The sequence below is a fragment of the Coregonus clupeaformis genome, unplaced genomic scaffold, assembly GCF_020615455.1.
Source record: "Coregonus clupeaformis isolate EN_2021a unplaced genomic scaffold, ASM2061545v1 scaf0160, whole genome shotgun sequence".
NCBI lineage: Eukaryota > Metazoa > Chordata > Actinopteri > Salmoniformes > Salmonidae > Coregonus > Coregonus clupeaformis.
In genome coordinates, this window is record NW_025533615.1 from 581649 (window position 1) to 603080 (window position 21432).

Genomic DNA, 21432 nt, shown 5'->3' on the forward strand with positions numbered 1-21432 from the left:
GTAAAGAAGAATTTCTTCTTAACTGACTTGCCTAGTTAAAAATAAAAAAAATCCACATTTTTGTTGTGTTACAGCCTGAATTCAAAATTGATCAAATATGATTTTTTTCACCCTTCTACACACAATACCCCTTAATGACGAAGTGAAAACCTGTTTTTAGAAATATTAGCAAAAGATTTGAAAATGAAATACAGAAATATTTAATTTGCATAAGTATTCACACCACTGAGTCAATACATGTTAGAATCACCTTTGGCAGCCATTACAGCTGTGATTCTTTCTGGGAAAGTCTTTAAGAGCTTTGCACACCTGGATTGTACAATATTTGCACATTATTCTTTTTTAAATTCTTCAAGCTCTGTCACGTTGGTTGTTGATCATTGCTAGGCAGCCATTTTAAAGTATTGCCGTAGATTTATAAGCCGATTTAAGTCAAATCTGTAGCCACTCAGGAACATTCACTGTCGTCTTGGTAACCAACTCCAGTGTATATTTGGAAAGGTGAATTTGTCTCCCGGTGTCTGTTGAAAAGCAGACTGAACCAGGTTTTCCTCTAGGATTTTGCCTGTGCTTACCTCTATTCCGTTTATTTAATCCTAAAAAAACTCCCTAGTCCTTGTTGATGACAAGCATACCCATAACATGATGCAGCCACCACCATGCTTGAAAATATGAAGAGTGGTACCTGATGATGTGTTGTGTTGAATTTGCCCCAAACATAACGCTTTGTATTCATTGTAAAAAACAACAACAATTGAGCGTTAGATCTCGGCTTGCATTTTGACTCAAAGTGATCTTGACTTAGAAAAGGTTGGTTTTGTTCTAGAGTTTCCCCTGTTAACATTATCAAATGTCCCTTTATTGTGGCAATTGTGATCGAATCAACGCAATATTAGCCACTTTCAATGCAACATACCGAAATAAAACAAACTACGCAAGAGATTTTGTTGTAGGCAGAACGCATCGGAGTAGGATTCTATTGCATTGACACGCACGACTCAGCCCTACTCTACACAGACCTGTGTGGCATAAACACTGCAGTAGGCCTATGTGCAAATAGACCATTGCCATATATGGATCTGTGCCATTTACTTTTGAACTGGACTGTGTTTACAGCATGAGCGGTCATGAGTAGATGCGCTTGTTTTTAGATTTGACATTTTTTACATTTTAGTCATTTAGCAGACGCTCTTATCCAGAGCGACTTACAGTTAGTGAGTGCATAGATCAAAGCTCCACGTGTGCACAGTTTGTTCGTATCCTTTGCTAGTTAGTGAGTTATTAGCCCAGTTATAGATCATTTGTAGTCAGCAATAGGGGAGTGATTGCTTCCTACAAGAGCACAAAAATGTGTACACTTCTAGACATCTTTGAAAAGCGAGTCAGGTAAAGAGCTTTATTTTTTTTGTCTTAAAAGGGGCTGTGTTGTATTTTGAGACAGGCTTGAATAAGCTAAGTAGCCAATAGGCAGAGGGTAGGATAATTTGTCTGATTCTCTGTAATAAAGGTATGGGAATAATAAGTGCATTTTATTTTGTAAAGTGGTTTCTTGCATCAAATGGATAAACAGGTTAATGAGGTTAATGTCAAGCCCTGCATGTTTTCTTTCAAACTTATTCTACCCGCTTGGCATTTTTCCTATTTTGTTGCCTTAGAACCTGGAATTAAAATTGATTTTTGGGGGGTTTGTATCATTTGATTTATACCACTTTGAAGATGCAAAATAGAAATAAGACAAAAAAACAGAAAATTTGAGCATGCATAACTATTCACCCCTCCAAAGTCAATACTTTGTAGAACCACCTTTTGCAACAATTACAGCTGCAAGTCTTGGGGTATGTCTCTATAAGCTTGGCACATCTAGCCACTGGGATTTTTGCCCATTCTTCAAGACAAAACTGCTCCAGCTCCTTGAAGTTGGAAGGTTCCGCTGGTGTACAGCAATCTTTAAGTCATACCACAGATTCTCAATTGGATTGAGGTCTGGGCTTTGACTAGGCCATTCCAAGACATTTAAATGTTTCCCCTTAAACCACTCGAGTGTTGCTTTAGCAGTATGCTTAGGGTCATTGTCCTGCTGAACCTCCGTCCCAGTCTCAAATCTCTGGAAGACTGAAACAGGTTTCCCTCAAAAATGTCCCTGTATTTAGCATGTCTCCCACATGCCTTTTGGCGAACACCAAACGTGTTTGCTTATTGTTTTCTTTAAGCAATGGCTTTTTTCTGGACACTCTTCCGTAAAGCCCAGCTCTGTTGCGTGTACAGCTTAAAGTGGTCCTATGGACAGATACTCCAATCTCCGCTGTGGAGCTTTGCAGCTCCTTCAGGGTTATCTTTGGTCTCTTTGTTGCCTCTCTGATTAATGCCCTGGTCTGTGAGTTTTGGTGGGCGGCCCTCTCTTGGCAGGTTTGTTGTGGTGCCATATTCTTTCAATTTTTTTGTAATGGATTTAATGGTGCTCCGTGGGATGTTCAAAGTTTCTGATTTTTTTATAACCCAACCCTGATCTGTACTTCTCCACAACTTTGTCCCTGACCTGTTTGGAGAGCTCCTTGGTCTTCATGGTGCCGCTTGCTTGGTGGTGCCCCTTGCTTAGTGGTTTTGCAGACTCTGGGGCCTTTCAGAACAGGTGTATATATACTAAGATCATGTGACAGATCATGTGACACTTAGATTGCACACAGGTGGACTTTATTTAACTAATTATGTGACTTGTGAAGGTAATTGGTTGCACCAGATCTTATTTAGGTGCTTCATAGCAAAGGGGGTGAATACATATGCACGCACCACTTTTCCGTTATTTATTTTTTAGAATTTTTTTTAACAAGTTATTTTTTTCATTTCACTTCACCAATTTGGACTATTTTGTGTATGTCCATTTAATGAAATCCAAATAAAAATCCATTTAAATTACAGGTTGTAATGCAACAAAATAGGAAAAACGCCAAGGGGGATGAATACTTTTGCAAGGCACTTTAGGCCTACATTGAACACCACACATTGGCTGCTACTGTAGGCTGAATGATAGAACAGCTATTTCCATGTTAAAACGTTATGGGATGTATTTTCTCAATTTCTTTTTTGATGGTAGACCACTATGGTAGTCCTACATTATGATCCAATAGCCACAGTAGCCTACATGGCCACTGTAACTTAAAGCGGGTACAGCCTCAGTGTTCACAGTAAACACGCGCTGGAAGTTGCATAGAATTTTCACATGATTCAAGTTTGCGCTCAGAGGGAACATTGCTAGCAACTGGTTGCTATATCAACCATATCTTCAACACTGTTGCCTCTTGCCCCTTTGACTCTCTTCACACAGGAGATCTGCTGCTCTGATTCTTGACACCTCGACCTCCTTCACTTTCTCTCTCTCTCTCCCTCTCTCTCTCTCTCTCTCTCTCTCCCTCTCTCCCTCTCTCTCTCTCTCTCTCTCTCGCTCTCTCTCTCTCTCTCTCTCTCTCTCTCTCTCTCTCTCTCTCTCTCCCTCTCCCTCTCCCTCTCCCTCTCTCCCTATGTCTCTCTCTGTCTCTCTCGCCTGAGGTAGGACTAAATAGATTTAAATAGTGTAGGGGGGTGTTATTTATTATTATAACAAAATTGTGAGTGTAGTTAGATGGTAGGGTATTTGTTTAGTTATTAATTGTTTCTAGCAAAGTATAAGGGAGTTGTACTCCAGTCCAGTAGGTGGCAGTAATGCAACATGTATTGGATGCCAAAAGCCGTTAAAACCTCATCGAAGAAGAACACACAATTAACCAAAACAGGGCCGCTTCTAGTGACATTGATTGAATCCATCTTACCCATTGCTTTCTTCATAGTCCTCGATATTACAAATGGATTTCCCAAATTAATATCCTTGTCCAAACGCTCTGCTACACCGTATTGTGACGTTTTATTGATAACGACTTATTAGACAGGCAGAATAATGGCCAGCTACTTCTCGGGTCCTTCTGCACTTAAAGGAATGTCGCAGACTACATGACGTTCTCTTTACTCGCTGTCACAGAGGAGATAGGGTGGGTTTCTTGATCTCGCCAAAAACATCTGTCCGATTTATCAAACATCCTTTGTTTCAAATTCCTTACAGTCACCCTATCATCATGGATAATAACTTTTCTATCATGTTTGGTCAATATTGCAGAATTTTAGGTCCCCCCATCCATCGATAATCTACAATGGCCGAGGAAGGGTAAGCGTGACCGGACTACTCCCGCTTTGCGATGAACCAGGGCTAGTTAACTAACCAGCTAAATTGCACGTTTCAAAGTTGTATTGTTTGTAAAGTGGTGATGTGTTCCTAAAAATATTATTTACATGCCTCTACGTGCACGTCCAGAACTATTGATAACAGTAAAATGGAACATCCTTACCAGAGGGGTCCCCCCCAGTTAACGCTAGCTAGCTAAGCACGTTGGTTGGTTGTAACCAAGTAACTTTACCTATCGAGCTATTTCTGTGAATGTAGTAAGTTGACAGTATAATGGTTAATTTCCGGCGCATGTGTGATGATTTACTTTCTTTAGTCGGATACCCCTTCACTCTAAATTATGAGTGAGATCCCCTATCTGACACGCCGGGAGGATGCAAACGTTCACCCACCTCACTTATCATAACGGGCTAGTTGTAGCTAACTAACTCTTCGTCTCCTCTTCTCCCATCTCCTCTCCTTGTCCCTCCCCCCCCAGCATCGCTGCCGGAGGTGTGATGGATGTCAACACCGCTCTCCCCGAGGTGCTCAAGACAGCCCTCATCCACGACGGCCTGGCCCGTGGTATCCGCGAGGCTGCCAAGGCGCTGGACAAGTGAGTGAACATTTCTGGGCATGTGTGACCTAAATGGCTCCCTATTTAGTGTACTACTTTTGACAGGGGCTGGGCCTATAGGGCTCTGTACTACTTTTGACCAGGGGATGCGCCCATGGTGCTCTGGTCAAAAGAAGTGAACTCAAAAGAAGTGCACTCTTATCTCCCTCACTAACTTTAAGCATCGTCTGTAAGTCGCTTTGGATAAAAGCGTCTGCTAAATGGCATATTAAAATTTTATTAAATTAAATTAGTTGTCAGAGCAGCTTACCGATCACTGCACCTGTACACAGCCCATCTGAAATTAGCCCACCCAACTACCTCATCCCCATATTGTTATTTATTTTGCTCATTTGCACCCCAGTATCTCTATTTGCACATCTTCTTCTGCACATATATCACTCCTGTGTTAATACTAAATTGTAATTATTTTTGCACTTTGCCTATTTATTGCCTTACCTCCATAACATACAATAATAATAATATAATATGCCATTTAGCAGATGCTTTTATCCAAAGTGACTTACAGTCATGTGTGCATACATTTTAACGTATGGGTGGTCCCGGGGATCGAACCCACTACCTTGGCGTTACAAGCGCCGTGCTCTACCAGCTGAGCTACAGAGGACCACACTACATTTGCACACACTGTATATAGATTTTCTATTCTGTTATTGACTGTACGTTTTGTTTTTGTTTATTCCATATGTAACTCTGTGTTGTTGTTTTTATCGCACTGCTTTGCTTTATCTTGGCCAGGTCGCAGTTGTAAATGAGAACTTGTTCTCAACTGGCTTACCTGGTTAAATAAATGTGGGGGAAAAAGTAGTATAATTTGGTGCTGGGGCTTTAATTTCTTGTCTGTTTTCACCCACAGTTTTATTAGCTAGTTCCATTACATTACACAAGTCTTTGGATGAAGGCATCTTCTGTACAAGGGAGTTTTGTTAAGAGCCTGACGTGCTGTCTTAACCTTAACATGCGTTGTTTGCAGTTCTGTTTTGGAAACATAAAGACCTTTCATCAGTGAGGGAGGAGGGGGGGGGAGAGAAATTGAATTGATACATCCGTTTATAGGGTTTGTGTTCCCACATGGCTATATCTTTGTGTTTACAGAAGACCCAAGGGACCACCTGTGCTAATTAGCTATCTATCGTGCTCCGAACATGTAACGGCTGAATCTTTTGAGAACTGCAATCGTTACCCAAAAATCTGTCTTGAGATACTTCTGCCTCCCAGATGGCACCCTATTCCCTACATAGTGCACTTCTTGTGACCACTAGAGCTGGGCTTGGCACTACATAGGAAATGGGATGCCATTTGGGACGCTTTCAGAGGCTTACTAGATAACCTTTTGTTAGTTATATTCCTGATGTGATAGTAAATGACTACTGATTGTTGCTCTCCTCTCTCCCCGCCCAGGCGCCAGGCTCACCTCTGCGTTCTTGCGGCCAACTGTGACGAGCCCATGTACGTCAAGCTGGTGGAAGCACTCTGCGCTGAGCATCAGATTAACCTCATCAAGGTATGGCGGGGGGTTGAATGAGAAAGCAGGAACTGCTACAGTTTCCTGATTTATAGTCTGCTGTTTTGACCACTTAAGCAAAGTGCTGCAGTGTTATGGTGCTAAACAAGGGAGTGTAGTAGGAGTGTTGTGTGTATGGTGGTGTTTAGTGAACCTAGTAATTATTGTAACTGAGTATAGGTGTTTGTGTTGGGGATGATATTGTGGCTCCCCCTACTGACCCCTGAGCATACTGCCATCGTTAACCTACTGACCCCTGAGCATACTGCCATCGTTACCCTACTGAGCATACTGCCATCGTTACCCTACTGACCCCTGAGCATACTGCCATCGTTACCCTACTGACCCCTGAGCATACTGCCATCGTTACCCTACTGAGCATACTGCCATCGTTACCCTACTGACCCCTGAGCATACTGCCATCGTTACCCTACTGAGCATACTGCCATCGTTACCCTACTGACCCCTGAGCATACTGCCATCGTTACCCTACTGACCCCTGAGCATACTGCCATCGTTACCCTACTGAGCATACTGCCATCGTTACCCTACTGAGCATACTGCCATCGTTACCCTACTGAGCATACTGCCATCGTTACCCTACTGACCCCTGAGCATACTGCCATCGTTACCCTACTGAGCATACTGCCATCGTTACCCTACTGACTGACCCCTGAGCATACTGCCATCGTTACCCTACTGAGCATACTGCCATCGTTACCCTACTGAGCATACTGCCATCGTTACCCTACTGAGCATACTGCCATCGTTACCCTACTGAGCATACTGCCATAGTTACCCTACTGAGCATACTGCCATAGTTACCCTACTGAGCATACTGCCATAGTTACCCTACTGAGCATACTGCCATAGTTACCCTACTGAGCATACTGCCATAGTTACCCTACTGAGCATACTGCCATCGTTACCCTACTGACCACTGAGCATACTGCCATCGTTACCCTACTGAGCATACTGCCATCGTTACCCTACTGAGCATACTGCCATCGTTACCCTACTGAGCATACTGCCATCGTTACCCTACTGAGCATACTGCCATCGTTACCCTACTGAGCATACTGCCATCGTTACCCTACTGAGCATACTGCCATCGTTACCCTACTGAGCATACTGCCATAGTTACCCTACTGACCCCTGAGCATACTGCCATCGTTACCCTACTGACCCCTGAGCATACTGCCATCGTTACCCTACTGACCCCTGAGCATACTGCCATAGTTACCCTACTGAGCATACTGCCATCGTTACCCTACTGAGCATACTGCCATAGTTACCCTACTGAGCATACTGCCATAGTTACCCTACTGAGCATACTGCCATAGTTACCCTACTGAGCATACTGCCATAGTTACCCTACTGAGCATACTGCCATAGTTACCCTACTGAGCATACTGCCATAGTTACCCTACTGAGCATACTGCCATCGTTACCCTACTGACCACTGAGCATACTGCCATCGTTACCCTACTGAGCATACTGCCATAGTTACCCTACTGAGCATACTGCCATCGTTACCCTACTGAGCATACTGCCATCGTTACCCTACTGAGCATACTGCCATCGTTACCCTACTGAGCATACTGCCATCGTTACCCTACTGAGCATACTGCCATCGTTACCCTACTGAGCATACTGCCATCGTTACCCTACTGAGCATACTGCCATAGTTACCCTACTGAGCATACTGCCATAGTTACCCTACTGAGCATACTGCCATAGTTACCCTACTGAGCATACTGCCATAGTTACCCTACTGAGCATACTGCCATAGTTACCCTACTGAGCATACTGCCATAGTTACCCTACTGAGCATACTGCCATAGTTACCCTACTGAGCATACTGCCATAGTTACCCTACTGAGCATACTGCCATCGTTACCCTACTGAGCATACTGCCATAGTTACCCTACTGAGCATACTGCCATAGTTACCCTACTGAGCATACTGCCATCGTTACCCTACTGAGCATACTGCCATCGTTACCCTACTGACCACTGAGCATACTGCCATCGTTACCCTACTGAGCATACTGCCATCGTTACCCTACTGACCACTGAGCATACTGCCATCGTTACCCTACTGAGCATACTGCCATAAGTACCCTACTGAGCATACTGCCAAACGTTTTACTAGTGTTTTTAACGATGCAACGGCCAACGACGTAGCATGTATTTCCCAAAACACCACAGCGAGAGAACGGTCACTAAGTATGTCATTGGTGTCGGTACTGATGGGATCTGAGCTGCTCTCGGATCAGTTTGGTCCATTCAAGTATTTCCTTTAACATTTTATAATTATTTCTATTGATGGATCAGCTCCTGCAAATGTTGAGACGGCTGATTCTAACGCTTAGCCAATAATGCACTAAATCACAGATTTGACACTTAATTATTCACCTCATGGGACAAATTGCACAGTAGCCTACAAGTAAGTAGCAAAATAGAACTCAATAGATTGTTAACATCAAATGTATTTCAATATGATTGTAATTGGCCTATAGCCTACTGTTTAATATTTTTAATGCAGTCATCTTGGTTTTCATTTGAAGCATCTTGTTTGTGTCAATTACAAAGACATTTGGCAACTTTATTTGTAGTAAACTTTGTTCTGGGGGCAGGCGTTTCTTAAATTACGAGTGTTTTCAAGTGCAACATTAAAATAGCGAAGGTTTTGTGTAACAGCTCTGAGATTTCATGATTCTCCTACGAAGGTTGTAACGGTGAACTTAGCGTTACAATTATTCTGGGAAACCGGGCCCTAGGTAAAAGTAGTGCACTATATAGGGAATAGGGTGCCATTCTCTGGTCAAAAGTAGTGCACTACATAGGGAATAGGGTGCCATTCTCTGGTCAAAAGTAGTGCACTACATAGGGAATAGGGTGCCATTCTCTGGTCAAAAGTAGTGCACTACATAGGGAATAGGGTGCCATTCTCTGGTCAAAAGTAGTGCACTACATAGGGAATAGGGTGCCATTCTCTGGTCTAAAGTAGTGCACTATATAGGGTGCCATTCTCTGGTCAAAAGTAGTGCACTACATAGGGAATAGGGTGCCATTCTCTGGTCAAAAGTAGTGCACTACATAGGGAATAGGGTGCCATTCTCTGGTCTAAAGTAGTGCACTATATAGGGTGCCATTCTCTGGTCTAAAGTAGTGTACTATATAGGGTGTCATTTGGGGGACACCCCATAAAACAGTGGGTACTGCAGTCGTGCTATTACTGCCTTGTGGAGATACTAGGTGGTAGCACAGCTTTTTCAAATCTCGTGTATTGAACCCCTTCTCCTCCTCCCTTGTCTCTGACCACCAGGTTGATGACAACAAGAAGCTGGGCGAGTGGGTCGGTCTGTGTAAGATCGACCGGGAAGGGAAACCCCGGAAGGTGGTGGGCTGCAGCTGTGTCGTGATCAAGGTATAAACCCAGTGCCCTGTTCTGGAAACTTCTCAGCTTGCAGGGGATGATCTGAATCCACTGAAGTCATGGAGGGTATTAATGGAAGGGGCTTGGACTGCTCCTTGTGATGTCATAAACTGGGTTGTGAGGAGTTGGCATGCTCCTTGTGATCCCTATGTGATGTCATAGACAGGATAGAATGTGTTAGAATTCTCCTTTTGTGATTTTACATTTTAGTTACTATTTTTTTTAGCGACTTACGGTTAGTGAGTGCATACATTTTTCATACTGCCCCCCCGTTTCTTCACCCGCAATTGCTCATAACCCATCCACAACTGCCCAACTGTGATAGTGAAAATCTGAGGCCTAATCCGCTAATATATATTTTCCAAAATTACTTTTCCTAATTTTCAACTCTCCTTTCCAGCTTTTGTCTTAATGAATGACACTTCAACAATGTCCTTTTTGCCTTCCGTGGATTGATAACTTTTTCTTCCCGATCCCAAAAGCAGTATTTGGCTGTGTAGGCGATTTGACGCACGTACAGTTAATCCCTAAAGTTTAGTCTTATGCACTAATAACAGATAGCCAAAAAAAATGAATGAAAAATCTCAATATAGATATAAATTGCACAAGAATGATAGTTAAGGATTTAAGTTATTTATCTTTATTCAAGCCGCCCGCCCTTCAGCCACACAATATTTAATGACCCTGTCTGGGCGGCGGGCTATGAGTCGACCCCATCGCTGTTGTGCCGGTCGAGTGCAGCTGCTGTGCTGTCGGTGCCATGCAGCTGCTTGTCCTATACAACTGGCCAGAGTGTCTGCCAGAGTACGAGCCCCTACGCCTCGCTGTGGTGCCTGGGGTCCCAATGAATGGCTACATGTCCCTTTTTTTAAACATACTGACCACCGTATGTCCATCTACCTTTTATCATACCGACTAGGGCTGAAGGGCGGGAACGCGGTTACTGAAATTGACTGGGATTTACGGCCCAAAACCACTCCCTTTTCCCAGCATAAATAACTAATGACAGTAGCGAGGCTATATATAGGGGGTACCAGTACAGAATCACATGTTCTCTTCTGCTGTCTCATGGTTTGAACGATGTGCGTAATTCCAGTCCATATAATACAGTCCACACTCAAAGATTAGCCTACTGGAGCTAGTTTCATTTATTTACCCAAGAGCGCATATAGCTAGCTACATCTATGGGCTTTATATAGCTAGCTACATCTATGGGCTTTATACAGCGGTGGTCCTCTGTAGCTCAGCTGGTAGAGCACGGCGCTCGTAACGCCAAGGTAGTGGGTTCGATCCCCGGGACCACCCATACACAAATGTATGCACGCATGACTGTAAGTCGCTTTGGATAAAAGCGTCTGCTAAATGGCATATTATATTATTATTTACATCTATGGGCTTTATATAGCTAGCTACATATATGGGCTTTATATAGCTAGCTACATCTATGGGCTTTTATACAGCTAGCTACATCTATAGGCTTTATACAGCTAGCTACATCTATAGGCTTTATACAGCTAGCTACATCTATGGGCTTTATACAGCTAGCTACATCTATGGGCTTTATATAGCTAGCTACATCTATGGGCTTTATATAGCTAGCTACATCTATGGGCTTTATACAGCTAGCTACATCTATGGGCTTTATACAGCTAGCTACACCTATGGGCTTTATACAGCTAGCTACACCTATGGGCTTTATACAGCTAGCTACACCTATGGGCTTTATACAGCTAGCTACACCTATGGGCTTTATACAGCTAGCTACACCTATGGGCTTTATACAGCTAGCTACATCTATGGGCTTTATACAGCTAGCTACACCTATGGGCTTTATACAGCTAGCTACACCTATGGGCTTTATACAGCTAGCTACATCTATGGGCTTTATACAGCTAGCTACATCTATGGGCTTTATACAGCTAGCTACACCTATGGGCTTTATACAGCTAGCTACATCTATGGGCTTTATATAGCTAGCTACATCTATGGGCTTTATACAGCTAGCTACACCTATGGGCTTTATACAGCTAGCTACACCTATGGGCTTTATACAGCTAGCTACATCTATGGGCTTTATACAGCTAGCTACACCTATGGGCTTTATACAGCTAGCTACACCTATGGGCTTTATACAGCTAGCTACACCTATGGGCTTTATACAGCTAGCTACATCTATGGGCTTTATATAGCTAGCTACATCTATGGGCTTTATACAGCTAGCTACATCCTAAGGTTTTTCTGTTGTGCGTAATGTGCAGTAGCCAGCCTATATCATATGTATTGGATAACGGCACAATCATTTGTTTTTTTGGGGGGTTTGGGCTCATAAAAATGCTAATGTAGGGCTCATAACATGTATTTAATATCTGGCTCAGGTAGCATCAGGTGTGAATTTTCATGCTGCTCAAATCCAGACATTTTTATGTTTTTATAATGACACTTCCGGTTTTGATGGGAAATGCAGAGTTACCTGGGAGAGAAGTGATTGGGATGGAACATTAGTACTCTGTTCAAAATAGAACCCTATTCCCTGTGTAGCGCACTGCTTTAGAGTATTAAGTTCAATATGTAGGGTGCTATTTCGGACACTTTACCCTTCAATGTTATCGGTTGGTTCTAAACAATGAACTATCCTGTAGCTAGCATCCTGTGGAAATGTCCCCCCCCCCAATCCTGTGTAACAGTCTCCCTTTTCCACCCCCTCTACAGGACTATGGCAAGGAGTCTCAAGCTAAGGACGTCATTGAGGAATACTTCAAGGCCAAGAAATGAGGTGTCATTTTCAATAAAAGCTGAAATGAAGTTTCTGTCTGGAGAGTTTTTTTTTAAAAGTCCGGTCTGGGAGAGATGCAGAGCTTGATTTGACGCTACAGTCTACAATCACTTGAGTGACTGAGCTGAAAACATTTCAGACTGTTCTGTTAAACCGAATAGAGCCTAAACGCACGTTATCAAGATTCTAATCTTAACTGGCAAATTTTAAAACTGTCCTTTTGTGAGGCGCAGGCTGGAACTAGTTCTTTACAATGGTGAGTGGTGCGGTCGGTAAACCAGAATCGGAGGATCCATCGTTTTAAATCTCCAGTTTGGGAACATTTTGGCTTCCCAGTAGATTACAACGGCGATGGACAGACACCTCCACTGTGGGGCGCTATAGACCAATAAGGAGTTCCAAACCTCTCTGCCAACAACCGCTAATATTCAGTTTACCCTTCCCCACTCAGACCACTTCCAGACAGTCCTAACTAAATTCTTGCTTGAGGAATTACTATTTGCAATTTTAGTTGGCACTTAAAATGGTCAAAAAGAGACTATCACAGTAAGGTACTTAATTGTTACCCAGAAATTATTTTATATTGAGATAAAAACTTTGGAGTTCGTCTCACATTTGATGTCAATCAAGCCAAATCATACTGAGAAGAACGTTCCTATTTTAATGACTAATAAACTAAGTTTGTCGCCATGGGGCGGCGCACAATTGGCCCAGCGTCGTCCAGGGTAGGGGAGGGAATGGCCGGCAGGGGATGTAGCTCAGTTGGTAGAGCATGGAGTTTGCAACGCCAGGGTTGTGGGTTCGATTCCCACGGGGGGCCAGTATGAAAAAGAAAAAAAAATATGTATGCACTAACTGTAAGTCGCTCTGGATAAGAGCGTCTGCTAAATGACTAAAATGTAAATTATATTAATGATAGATTCTTATTTGACTGTCCCGGAGCAGCTTCCACAACTCCTTGCCACTCAACAATAGTACGTTGAAACAAGCAAATGTAGGCATTACATTTTGACTGATACTTAAGACAAAGTCGTTTTTACAACATTTTACAGTTTGTAGGCCTATCGTATTATATTAACGTTGAAAGACTGCCTGGATATTTAGCAAAGGAAACCAATCAATGAAATGTAAAATCTTCAAAAACGAATAAACTAATGATATTAAAAATGTCTTACCTAATCAAATGAGAAATTATAACTATATATTGATTATTTAACATAATCTAAAGATCTTAAACTAATATAAAGTAATTACACAGCTCAAAAAAATATAGGGAACACTTAAATAACACAATGTAACTCCAAGTCAATCACACTTCTGTGAAATCAAACTGTCCACTTAGGAAGCAACACTGATTGACAATAAATGTCACATGCTGTTGTGCAAATGGAATAGACAACAGGTGGAAATTATAGGCAATTAGCAAGACACCCCCAATAAAGAAGTGGTTCTGCAGGTGGTGACCACAGACCACTTCTCAGTTCCTATGCTTCCTGGCTGATGTTTTGGTCACTTTTGAATGCTGGCGGTGCTTTCACTCTAGTGGTAGCATGAGACGGAGTCTACAACCCACACAAGTGGCTCAGGTAGTGCAGCTCATCCAGGGTGGCACATCAATACGAACGGTGGCAAGAAGGTTTGCTGTGTCTGTCAGCGTAGTGTCCAGAGCATGGAGGCGCTACCAGGAGACAGGCCAGTACATCAGGAGACGTGGAGGAGGCCGTAGGAGGGCAACAACCCAGCAGCAGGACCGCTACCTCTGCCTTTGTGCAAGGAGGAGCAGAAGGAGCACTGCCAGAGCCCTGCAAAATGACCTCCAAGGCCACAAATGTGCATGTGTCTGCTCAAAATGTCAGAAACAGACTCCATGAGGGCCCGACGTCCACAGGTGGGGGTTGTGCTTACAGCCCAACACCGTGCAGGACGTTTGGCATTTGCCAGAGAACACCAAGATTGGCAAATTCGCCACTGGCGCCCTGTGCTCTTCACAGATGAAAGCAGGTTCACACTGAGCACATGTGACAAGAGTCTGGAGACGCCGTGGAGAACGTTCTGCTGCCTGCAACATCCTCCAGCATGACCGGTTTGGCGGTGGGTCAGTCATGGTGTGGGGTGGCATTTCTTTGGGGTGCCGCACAGCCCTCCATGTGCTCGCCAGAGGTAGCCTGACTGCCATTAGGTACTGAGATGAGATCCTCAGACCCCTTGTGAGACCATATGCTGGTGCGGTTGGCCCTGGGTTCCTCCTAATGCAAGACAATGCTAGACCTCATGTGGCTGGAGGGTGTCAGCAGTTCCTGCAAGAGGAAGGCATTGATGCTATGGACTGGCCCGCCCGTTCCCCAGACCTGAATCCAATTGAGCACATCTGGGACATCATGTCTCGCTCCATCCACCAACGCCACGTTGCACCACAGACTGTCCAGGAGTTAGCGGATGCTTTAGTCCAGGTCTGGGAGGAGATCCCTCAGGAGACCATCCGCCACCTCATCAGGAGCATGCCCAGGCGTTGTAGGGAGGTCATACAGGCACGTGGAGGCCACACACACTACTGAGCCTCATTTTGACTTGTTTTAAGGACATTACATCAAAGTTGGATCAGCCTGTAGTGTGGTTTTCCACTTTAATTTTGAGGGTGACTCCAAATCCAGACCTCCATGGGTTGATACATTTGATTTCCATTGATAATTTTTGTGTGATTTTGTTGTCAGCACATTCAACTATGTAAAGAAAAAAGTATTTAATAAGATTATTTCATTCATTCAGATCTAGGAAGTGTTATTTTAGTGTTCCCTTTATTTTTTTGAGCAGTGTATACCTATCTATAGGCCTATATATAGTGTATGTTGAAAATGTGTCTGAGGCTGGGCTTGTTGCACATACAGTGGGGGGAAAAAAGTATTTAGTCAGCCACCAATTGTGCAAGTTCTCCCACTTAAAAAGATGAGAGGCCTGTAATTTTCATCATAGGTACACGTCAACTATGACAGACAAATTGAGGAAAGAACAGGGAGTCGGAAAAATGGGGCTTGCTCCGTCCGCTCCACGCATCGACCCGGTATTGCAGTACCTCCGGGAACGGTGCAACACTTTTCTCCCATTGTCAAGGAAAACAACTACACGGAGGTAGGTAAAACATCCAGCAGAAGAAGAGAGGAAAAAAAAAAGTTCCAAACTGAAAGAAGGGCGAAGCGCTTTTCGTGCGGTCCAGCGTTTTCCCTCCATTTTTCTTAAAAAAAAAAAAAAAAAAAAACGCTATTTGGTTTGGCATTCACCAGGATACTGTCTGTCTGTCTGTCTGTCTGTCTGTCTGTCTGTCTGTCTGTCTGTCTGTTTTTCACCAAAAAAAGAACAAATACTTCACCAGGATAGTGGGTCTGTGTCTGTTTGTCTGTGACTTTTTCCCCACAGCCCCCGAAAAGTTGGCGAGTGGGTTCGGGGACAACCCGCGAGAACCCGGCCTTGAGTAAACAGAGTGCATCTCGGGCCCCGACCTCTGACTTCCATACGACTCTGGTTTCTCTTCATTACGCACAAGCCTTTCGCCTTTTACTAAAGACTTCCGTGGAGAGGAACACTTACGAGTTCAACGTATTTTTGGAGGGGCTTTGCTTCTGGCAGAGCCCGATATCTTGTTTCAAGAGAAATCAACAGAGACGGCGTCTGCCTGCCTGCCTGCCTGCCTGCCTGCCGCGCAGACTTTTTGCTCAGGCATTTGAGTTCGTGCTGGCTGACCGGCGTATTTTTCCAGTCAAAGTAGTCACTTGACGCATTAGCGACTTTTTGGGAAAGAAACACTTGCCTGTCGCCATGGAAACGTGGAGTGGTGGCGATGGGAGGAGCACACTTTAGCCAAACCGCTGAGGTCTCCCGAGACCCCCGGGTGCCGGCGGGTGCAGGGTTCAATTTGTGGGTTATCGCTTCTCGGCCTTTTGGCTAAGATCAAGTGTAGTATCTGTTCTTATCAGTTTAATATCTGATACGTCCCCCATTGGGGGACTACATATTAAATGGATTTTTCGAACAGGGAGTCGGAAAAATGGGGCTTGCTCCGTCCGCTCCACGCATCGACCCGGTATTGCAGTACCTCCGGGAACGGTGCAACACTTTTCTCCCATTGTCAAGGAAAACAACTACACGGAGGTAGGTAAAACATCCAGCAGAAGAAGAGAGGAAAAAAAAAAGTTCCAAACTGAAAGAAGGGCGAAGCGCTTTTCGTGCGGTCCAGCGTTTTCCCTCCATTTTTCTTAAAAAAAAAAAAAAAAAAAACGCTATTTGGTTTGGCATTCACCAGGATACTGTCTGTCTGTCTGTCTGTCTGTCTGTCTGTCTGTCTGTCTGTCTGTCTGTCTGTCTGTCTGTCTGTTTTTCACCAAAAAAAGAACAAATACTTCACCAGGATAGTGGGTCTGTGTCTGTTTGTCTGTGACTTTTTCCCCACAGCCCCCGAAAAGTTGGCGAGTGGGTTCGGGGACAACCCGCGAGAACCCGGCCTTGAGTAAACAGAGTGCATCTCGGGCCCCGACCTCTGACTTCCATACGACTCTGGTTTCTCTTCATTACGCACAAGCCTTTCGCCTTTTACTAAAGACTTCCGTGGAGAGGAACACTTACGAGTTCAACGTATTTTTGGAGGGGCTTTGCTTCTGGCAGAGCCCGATATCTTGTTTCAAGAGAAATCAACAGAGACGGCGTCTGCCTGCCTGCCTGCCTGCCTGCCTGCCGCGCAGACTTTTTGCTCAGGCATTTGAGTTCGTGCTGGCTGACCGGCGTATTTTTCCAGTCAAAGTAGTCACTTGACGCATTAGCGACTTTTTGGGAAAGAAACACTTGCCTGTCGCCATGGAAACGTGGAGTGGTGGCGATGGGAGGAGCACACTTTAGCCAAACCGCTGAGGTCTCCCGAGACCCCGGGTGCCGGCGGGTGCAGGGTTCAATTTGTGGGTTATCGCTTCTCGGCCTTTTGGCTAAGATCAAGTGTAGTATCTGTTCTTATCAGTTTAATATCTGATACGTCCCCCATTGGGGGACTACATATTAAATGGATTTTTCGAACAGGGAGTCGGAAAAATGGGGCTTGCTCCGTCCGCTCCACGCATCGACCCGGTATTGCAGTACCTCCGGGAACGGTGCAACACTTTTCTCCCATTGTCAAGGAAAACAACTACACGGAGGTAGGTAAAACATCCAGCAGAAGAAGAGAGGAAAAAAAAAAGTTCCAAACTGAAAGAAGGGCGAAGCGCTTTTCGTGCGGTCCAGCGTTTTCCCTCCATTTTTCTTAAAAAAAAAAAAAAAAAAACGCTATTTGGTTTGGCATTCACCAGGATACTGTCTGTCTGTCTGTCTGTCTGTCTGTCTGTCTGTCTGTCTGTCTGTCTGTCTGTCTGTTTTTCACCAAAAAAAGAACAAATACTTCACCAGGATAGTGGGTCTGTGTCTGTTTGTCTGTGACTTTTTTCCCGAAAAGTTGGCGAGTGGGTTCGGGGACAACCCGCGAGAACCCGGCCTTGAGTAAACAGAGTGCATCTCGGGCCCCGACCTCTGACTTCCATACGACTCTGGTTTCTCTTCATTACGCACAAGCCTTTCGCCTTTTACTAAAGACTTCCGTGGAGAGGAACACTTACGAGTTCAACGTATTTTTGGAGGGGCTTTGCTTCTGGCAGAGCCCGATATCTTGTTTCAAGAGAAATCAACAGAGACGGCGTCTGCCTGCCTGCCTGCCTGCCTGCCTGCCGCGCAGACTTTTTGCTCAGGCATTTGAGTTCGTGCTGGCTGACCGGCGTATTTTTCCAGTCAAAGTAGTCACTTGACGCATTAGCGACTTTTTGGGAAAGAAACACTTGCCTGTCGCCATGGAAACGTGGAGTGGTGGCGATGGGAGGAGCACACTTTAGCCAAACCGCTGAGGTCTCCCGAGACCCCGGGTGCCGGCGGGTGCAGGGTTCAATTTGTGGGTTATCGCTTCTCGGCCTTTTGGCTAAGATCAAGTGTAGTATCTGTTCTTATCAGTTTAATATCTGATACGTCCCCCATTGGGGGACTACATATTAAATGGATTTTTCGAACAGGGAGTCGGAAAAATGGGGCTTGCTCCGTCCGCTCCACGCATCGACCCGGTATTGCAGTACCTCCGGGAACGGTGCAACACTTTTCTCCCATTGTCAAGGAAAACAACTACACGGAGGTAGGTAAAACATCCAGCAGAAGAAGAGAGGAAAAAAAAAGTTCCAAACTGAAAGAAGGGCGAAGCGCTTTTCGTGCGGTCCAGCGTTTTCCCTCCATTTTTCTTAAAAAAAAAAAAAAAAAAAAAGCTATTTGGTTTGGCATTCACCAGGATACTGTCTGTCTGTCTGTCTGTCTGTCTGTCTGTCTGTCTGTCTGTCTGTCTGTCTGTCTGTCTGTCTGTTTTTCACCAAAAAAAGAACAAATACTTCACCAGGATAGTGGGTCTGTGTCTGTTTGTCTGTGACTTTTTCCCCACAGCCCCGAAAAGTTGGCGAGTGGGTTCGGGGACAACCCGCGAGAACCCGGCCTTGAGTAAACAGAGTGCATCTCGGGCCCCGACCTCTGACTTCCATACGACTCTGGTTTCTCTTCATTACGCACAAGCCTTTCGCCTTTTACTAAAGACTTCCGTGGAGAGGAACACTTACGAGTTCAACGTATTTTTGGAGGGGCTTTGCTTCTGGCAGAGCCCGATATCTTGTTTCAAGAGAAATCAACAGAGACGGCGTCTGCCTGCCTGCCTGCCTGCCTGCCTGCCGCGCAGACTTTTTGCTCAGGCATTTGAGTTCGTGCTGGCTGACCGGCGTATTTTTCCAGTCAAAGTAGTCACTTGACGCATTAGCGACTTTTTGGGAAAGAAACACTTGCCTGTCGCCATGGAAACGTGGAGTGGTGGCGATGGGAGGAGCACACTTTAGCCAAACCGCTGAGGTCTCCCGAGACCCCGGGTGCCGGCGGGTGCAGGGGTTCAATTTGTGGGTTATCGCTTCTCGGCCTTTTGGCTAAGATCAAGTGTAGTATCTGTTCTTATCAGTTTAATATCTGATACGTCCCCCATTGGGGGACTACATATTAAATGGATTTTTCGAACAGGGAGTCGGAAAAATGGGGCTTGCTCCGTCCGCTCCACGCATCGACCCGGTATTGCAGTACCTCCGGGAACGGTGCAACACTTTTCTCCCATTGTCAAGGAAAACAACTACACGGAGGTAGGTAAAACATCCAGCAGAAGAAGAGAGGAAAAAAAAAAGTTCCAAACTGAAAGAAGGGCGAAGCGCTTTTCGTGCGGTCCAGCGTTTTCCCTCCATTTTTCTTAAAAAAAAAAAAAAAAAAAAAAAGCTATTTGGTTTGGCATTCACCAGGATACTGTCTGTCTGTCTGTCTGTCTGTCTGTCTGTCTGTCTGTCTGTCTGTCTGTCTGTCTGTTTTTCACCAAAAAAAGAACAAATACTTCACCAGGATAGTGGGTCTGTGTCTGTTTGTCTGTGACTTTTTCCCCACAGCCCCCGAAAAGTTGGCGAGTGGGTTCGGGGACAACCCGCGAGAACCCGGCCTTGAGTAAACAGAGTGCATCTCGGGCCCCGACCTCTGACTTCCATACGACTCTGGTTTCTCTTCATTACGCACAAGCCTTTCGCCTTTTACTAAAGACTTCCGTGGAGAGGAACACTTACGAGTTCAACGTATTTTTGGAGGGGCTTTGCTTCTGGCAGAGCCCGATATCTTGTTTCAAGAGAAATCAACAGAGACGGCGTCTGCCTGCCTGCCTGCCTGCCTGCCTGCCGCGCAGACTTTTTGCTCAGGCATTTGAGTTCGTGCTGGCTGACCGGCGTATTTTTCCAGTCAAAGTAGTCACTTGACGCATTAGCGACTTTTTGGGAAAGAAACACTTGCCTGTCGCCATGGAAACGTGGAGTGGTGGCGATGGGAGGAGCACACTTTAGCCAAACCGCTGAGGTCTCCCGAGACCCCGGGTGCCGGCGGGTGCAGGGTTCAATTTGTGGGTTATCGCTTCTCGGCCTTTTGGCTAAGATCAAGTGTAGTATCTGTTCTTATCAGTTTAATATCTGATACGTCCCCCATTGGGGGACTACATATTAAATGGATTTTTCGAACAGGGAGTCGGAAAAATGGGGCTTGCTCCGTCCGCTCCACGCATCGACCCGGTATTGCAGTACCTCCGGGAACGGTGCAACACTTTTCTCCCATTGTCAAGGAAAACAACTACACGGAGGTAGGTAAAACATCCAGCAGAAGAAGAGAGGAAAAAAAAAGTTCCAAACTGAAAGAAGGGCGAAGCGCTTTTCGTGCGGTCCAGCGTTTTCCCTCCATTTTTCTTAAAAAAAAAAAAAAAAAATGTATTTGGTTTGGCATTCACCAGGATACTGTCTGTCTGTCTGTCTGTCTGTCTGTCTGTCTGTCTGTCTGTCTGTCTGTCTGTCTGTCTGTCTGTTTTTCACCAAAAAAAGAACAAATACTTCACCAGGATAGTGGGTCTGTTGTCTGTTTGTCTGTGACTTTTTCCCCACAGCCCCGAAAAGTTGGCGAGTGGGTTCGGGGACAACCCGCGAGAACCCGGCCTTGAGTAAACAGAGTGCATCTCGGGCCCCGACCTCTGACTTCCATACGACTCTGGTTTCTCTTCATTACGCACAAGCCTTTCGCCTTTTACTAAAGACTTCCGTGGAGAGGAACACTTACGAGTTCAACGTATTTTTGGAGGGGCTTTGCTTCTGGCAGAGCCCGATATCTTGTTTCAAGAGAAATCAACAGAGACGGCGTCTGCCTGCCTGCCTGCCTGCCTGCCTGCCGCGCAGACTTTTTGCTCAGGCATTTGAGTTCGTGCTGGCTGACCGGCGTATTTTTCCAGTCAAAGTAGT

General features: G+C 44.9%; 1 protein-coding gene and 12 non-coding genes across 13 annotated transcripts; all 13 read left to right on the forward strand.

Moving 5' to 3' along the window:
• Positions 1–3956: 3956 nt before the first annotated feature.
• On the forward strand, positions 3957–12573 carry LOC121552940 (40S ribosomal protein S12). Its single transcript, XM_041866048.1, has 6 exons — positions 3957–4019; positions 4145–4192; positions 4689–4805; positions 6228–6330; positions 9661–9762; positions 12481–12573. The coding sequence occupies exons 2-6, from the start codon at positions 4179–4181 to the stop codon at positions 12541–12543; spliced, it is 399 nt and encodes a 132-aa protein (XP_041721982.1). The 5' UTR covers positions 3957–4019; positions 4145–4178; the 3' UTR covers positions 12544–12573.
• On the forward strand, positions 4500–4577 carry LOC121553020. The gene has a single exon (XR_005997395.1). It is a non-coding gene; the product is annotated as a small nucleolar RNA SNORD101 (small nucleolar RNA).
• A 3479-nt stretch (positions 12574–16052) lies between the features above and the next one.
• LOC121553010 lies at positions 16053–16169 on the forward strand. The gene has a single exon (XR_005997385.1). It is a non-coding gene; the product is annotated as a U5 spliceosomal RNA (small nuclear RNA).
• A 291-nt stretch (positions 16170–16460) lies between these two features.
• Positions 16461–16653, forward strand: LOC121553120. Its single transcript, XR_005997489.2, has one exon. It is a non-coding gene; the product is annotated as a U2 spliceosomal RNA (small nuclear RNA).
• A 431-nt stretch (positions 16654–17084) lies between these two features.
• On the forward strand, positions 17085–17201 carry LOC121553140. The gene has a single exon (XR_005997504.2). It is a non-coding gene; the product is annotated as a U5 spliceosomal RNA (small nuclear RNA).
• Positions 17202–17491: 290 nt separating this feature from the next.
• Positions 17492–17684, forward strand: LOC121553131. The gene has a single exon (XR_005997499.2). It is a non-coding gene; the product is annotated as a U2 spliceosomal RNA (small nuclear RNA).
• Positions 17685–18097: 413 nt separating this feature from the next.
• On the forward strand, positions 18098–18214 carry LOC121553142. Its single transcript, XR_005997505.2, has one exon. It is a non-coding gene; the product is annotated as a U5 spliceosomal RNA (small nuclear RNA).
• Positions 18215–18504: 290 nt separating this feature from the next.
• LOC121553122 lies at positions 18505–18697 on the forward strand. The gene has a single exon (XR_005997491.2). It is a non-coding gene; the product is annotated as a U2 spliceosomal RNA (small nuclear RNA).
• Positions 18698–19126: 429 nt separating this feature from the next.
• LOC121553008 lies at positions 19127–19243 on the forward strand. Its single transcript, XR_005997384.1, has one exon. It is a non-coding gene; the product is annotated as a U5 spliceosomal RNA (small nuclear RNA).
• A 291-nt stretch (positions 19244–19534) lies between these two features.
• On the forward strand, positions 19535–19727 carry LOC121553132. The gene has a single exon (XR_005997500.2). It is a non-coding gene; the product is annotated as a U2 spliceosomal RNA (small nuclear RNA).
• A 425-nt stretch (positions 19728–20152) lies between these two features.
• Positions 20153–20269, forward strand: LOC121553006. Its single transcript, XR_005997382.1, has one exon. It is a non-coding gene; the product is annotated as a U5 spliceosomal RNA (small nuclear RNA).
• Positions 20270–20559: 290 nt separating this feature from the next.
• Positions 20560–20752, forward strand: LOC121553128. The gene has a single exon (XR_005997496.2). It is a non-coding gene; the product is annotated as a U2 spliceosomal RNA (small nuclear RNA).
• A 427-nt stretch (positions 20753–21179) lies between these two features.
• LOC121553005 lies at positions 21180–21296 on the forward strand. The gene has a single exon (XR_005997381.1). It is a non-coding gene; the product is annotated as a U5 spliceosomal RNA (small nuclear RNA).
• The last annotated feature ends 136 nt before the right edge of the window (positions 21297–21432 follow it).